Source organism: Acanthisitta chloris, unplaced genomic scaffold (assembly GCF_000695815.1).
Source record: "Acanthisitta chloris isolate BGI_N310 unplaced genomic scaffold, ASM69581v1 scaffold24997, whole genome shotgun sequence".
In the NCBI taxonomy this organism is placed as follows: Eukaryota; Metazoa; Chordata; class Aves; order Passeriformes; family Acanthisittidae; genus Acanthisitta; species Acanthisitta chloris.
In genome coordinates this window covers 650-3,538 of record NW_008682410.1, presented here as the reverse complement: position 1 = coordinate 3,538, position 2,889 = coordinate 650, and the positions used below count along the sequence as shown (strand labels likewise).

At 48.8% G+C, this 2,889-nt stretch overlaps 1 protein-coding gene across 1 annotated transcript in view; it reads left to right on the top strand.

The window, feature by feature from the left end:
* The window catches only part of RHBDF1 (rhomboid 5 homolog 1 (Drosophila)), a 19,101-nt gene extending 17,387 nt beyond the window's left edge, over positions 1-1,714 (top strand). The window contains 2 exon segments of the mRNA XM_009078528.1: positions 4-130; positions 957-1,714. Of these exon segments, the coding sequence (XP_009076776.1) occupies positions 4-130; positions 957-1,376 (547 nt within the window). The 3' untranslated portion in view covers positions 1,377-1,714.
* The last annotated feature ends 1,175 nt before the right edge of the window (positions 1,715-2,889 follow it).

Here is a 2,889-nt window from a genome sequence, read left to right as displayed (position 1 = left end):
CTGTTTCCAAATGACGATCCTGCGGGACCTAGAGAAGCTGGCAGGATGGCACCGCATCTCTATCATCTACCTTCTCAGTGGCATCACTGGGAACCTTGCCAGTGCAATATTTCTACCCTACAGAGCAGAGGTGGGTCTCCTGCAGACCAGGATCCTGGTAACTTGCCCTGAACACAACCCTTCTCTACACACCTGTGCCTCTCCTCACAGGCAGAGACACCAGGGCTGGGCTCATCGCTGCAGCACGGCCTTGGCAGATTTGTAGCTAGAAGATGGCACCACACCATCATTTAACTGCTGAGCAGCAACATCCCCCAGAGTATCCTGGGCTTTCCAAGTGACTGGCCTGGGCTGGCTGCAGGAAGAAGCTGCCTCTCCTAACACATGGGGGTTTATCCAGCCATGGGGTAAGAGAGGCCCCAGGCAGGCTGGGAATTGAGCACTGTAGCTGTAGAGACCTCCACATGTGAGTGGCAGGGAAGGGGCAGAAAGCAGAGCTCACTTTACCTGCAGAAAACTGCATGGCAGGACCCAGAGGACTATTTTCCATGTCCCTCAATAAGGAAAAGTGCATGGTGGGGGGAACCAGGAGATTGCCTTCAAGGGATTTTTTTTTCCCTCTGGCATCTTAAACCAGATCTGCCCTCCTTAAATATAAAGTCTGTTTGGGGGATTTCTGGCCTCACACCTTGATGCTAAATCCAACCAGGCCCTGCCCTCCTTAAATATAAAGTCTGTTTGAGGGCTTTCTGGCCTCGCACCTTGATGCTAAATCCAACCAGGCCTCTCTTCTCCTCGCACCCCATTACAAGGATGACGTTGCAGGCTGCAGCACCTCCTTCCCAAGAAACACTGAACAAGGAGTTGACTAACAAGTAGCTAATGCCTGGAGCTGGCTGCAGAGGCCAGACAAATGGCATAAGCCTGATGTTATCTGTAATGCTCTTCTTCTGCAGGTTGGCCCTGCAGGATCCCAGTTTGGGATTCTGGCCTGTCTCTTTGTGGAGCTCTTCCAGAGTTGGCAAATCCTGGCACGCCCATGGAGGGCTTTCTTCAAGCTGCTGGCTGTGGTGCTCTTTCTTTTTGCCTTTGGCCTCCTGCCTTGGATCGATAATTTCGCTCACATTTCAGGATTTATCAGTGGTTTCTTCCTCTCCTTTGCCTTCCTGCCCTACATTAGCTTTGGGAAGTTTGATTTATATAGGAAACGGTGCCAAATTATAGTTTTCCAGCTCATCTTCATTGCACTCTTCTCAGGACTCGTGATTTTGTTCTATTTCTACCCCATCAAGTGCGAGTGGTGCGAGTTCCTTACTTGTATACCATTCACAGACAAATTCTGCGAGAAATACGACCTGGATGCACAGCTCCACTGAAAGGCAAAGGCTGACTTCTCGAGCAGGCCCTGGAGATGGACTGTCTTTGCACTTGCTGTGCCAGTTCCATGGGGACAAAGCCTCTAATCTAATGACACTTCTAACCCTGCCCGTGGTTAATTTAAACTGTCTCCCTAGCACTTGGCAGGCATGTTTTGCCTTATCTCAAAGGACTCTGAAAACAGAATGTTTGTGCCTTGTTCAATTGTATTGAACCTTTTCTGCTGCCATTATTTTTATTACACTAGTTTCAATACTACATTTTTAACCAGAGTTGTTTACTACTGCTAAGGTGGTGATTAAATGGTGAGGTAGCGTTTTAGCTACTGTTAATTGTTCTGCATAGTCTGTGCCTATGTTTGTTACTGAGTCTCATTTGTGCTGTTTCATATACCAGGAGAATGAATCCCTTTCCAGCACCCAGAGCAGCCAGGTGCAGGTCTGCAGCTGGAAATAAGGGCCTGAAAAGCCACAGGAAACTAGAGAGTCTCTTTAATCCCTGGAAGTGCATTCCACATCCAGCTCAGAGGCAAACATTGCAAAGAGCAACTGCAACAAACATAGGAGAATGTCCAAGTCAATGGAGTTCGTTCCTCTTCGGAGTGTTACAGCCTTTTCCTCTGGTGCTGAAGGCACAGTCTGGTCGTGGTAGGGCTGGATTCTCTGCTCTCTCTGTTAAAGAAAGAAAACCTTTGTCACTGACAACAGCTGACAAACGCTGGGCTTGTCTCACCACACCAATGCAACAATGCAGGCAGGTGGCTGCTGTCAGGGCACATGTTGTATGGCACTGGATGTTGCAAACATGGCAGTGTTGAAAGAAGAAGAAAAGGCTGCTGTGGTCACAGAGCAGCAATTCCTAACTCAGCTACGTGGAGCAGCAAAACAAAAGCCCAAGGGTTTGGACAAGCTGCTCTTATCACTGTTCTTCAGGCACTGAGACTGTGTTGGGGCGCTAAGATATCCCTGCTGCTGCTCCCAGTGGATGTTTCCTGAAGTAGCTGAGTTATTCCCTCTCCGAGAGGAGCACAAACAGCATTTCCAGAACAGGGAAACAGGCCTCAGCGTGGTGCAGACAGAGGCATTCAGAAATGCTCTGCTATGCAGTGGAGGCAGCAGCATCAGCTGCTCTGAGCCTGAACACGAAGGCCCAGGGAAGAGGAAGGTAAAGAATTAATGGTCCTTCAGGACTTACCCAGGAGGTTACTTCCGAAGCTTCTTTATGAAGCTGACCTCATCCCGGTTCCTGATGCCATACCTGAACAGACAGTTATGATGGTGTAGGTCAGTTTTCCAAGAACTACAACCTTTGAACCCTACAGCCTCTTCTTTCCCAGGGGTAGAGGGACCTGCTGTGCTCTAATAGAGGACACATTAAACTTCTCACTTGTGCATGTGGAACATGCTGCCTGTACTGAAGGATCTGATCATCTGCTTTAACTGCAACCCTTTAAACACAAGGTGTTACCCACAGCTCAGTCTTCCAAGGAGTTTTGATAAGGGCTGTCTTGCA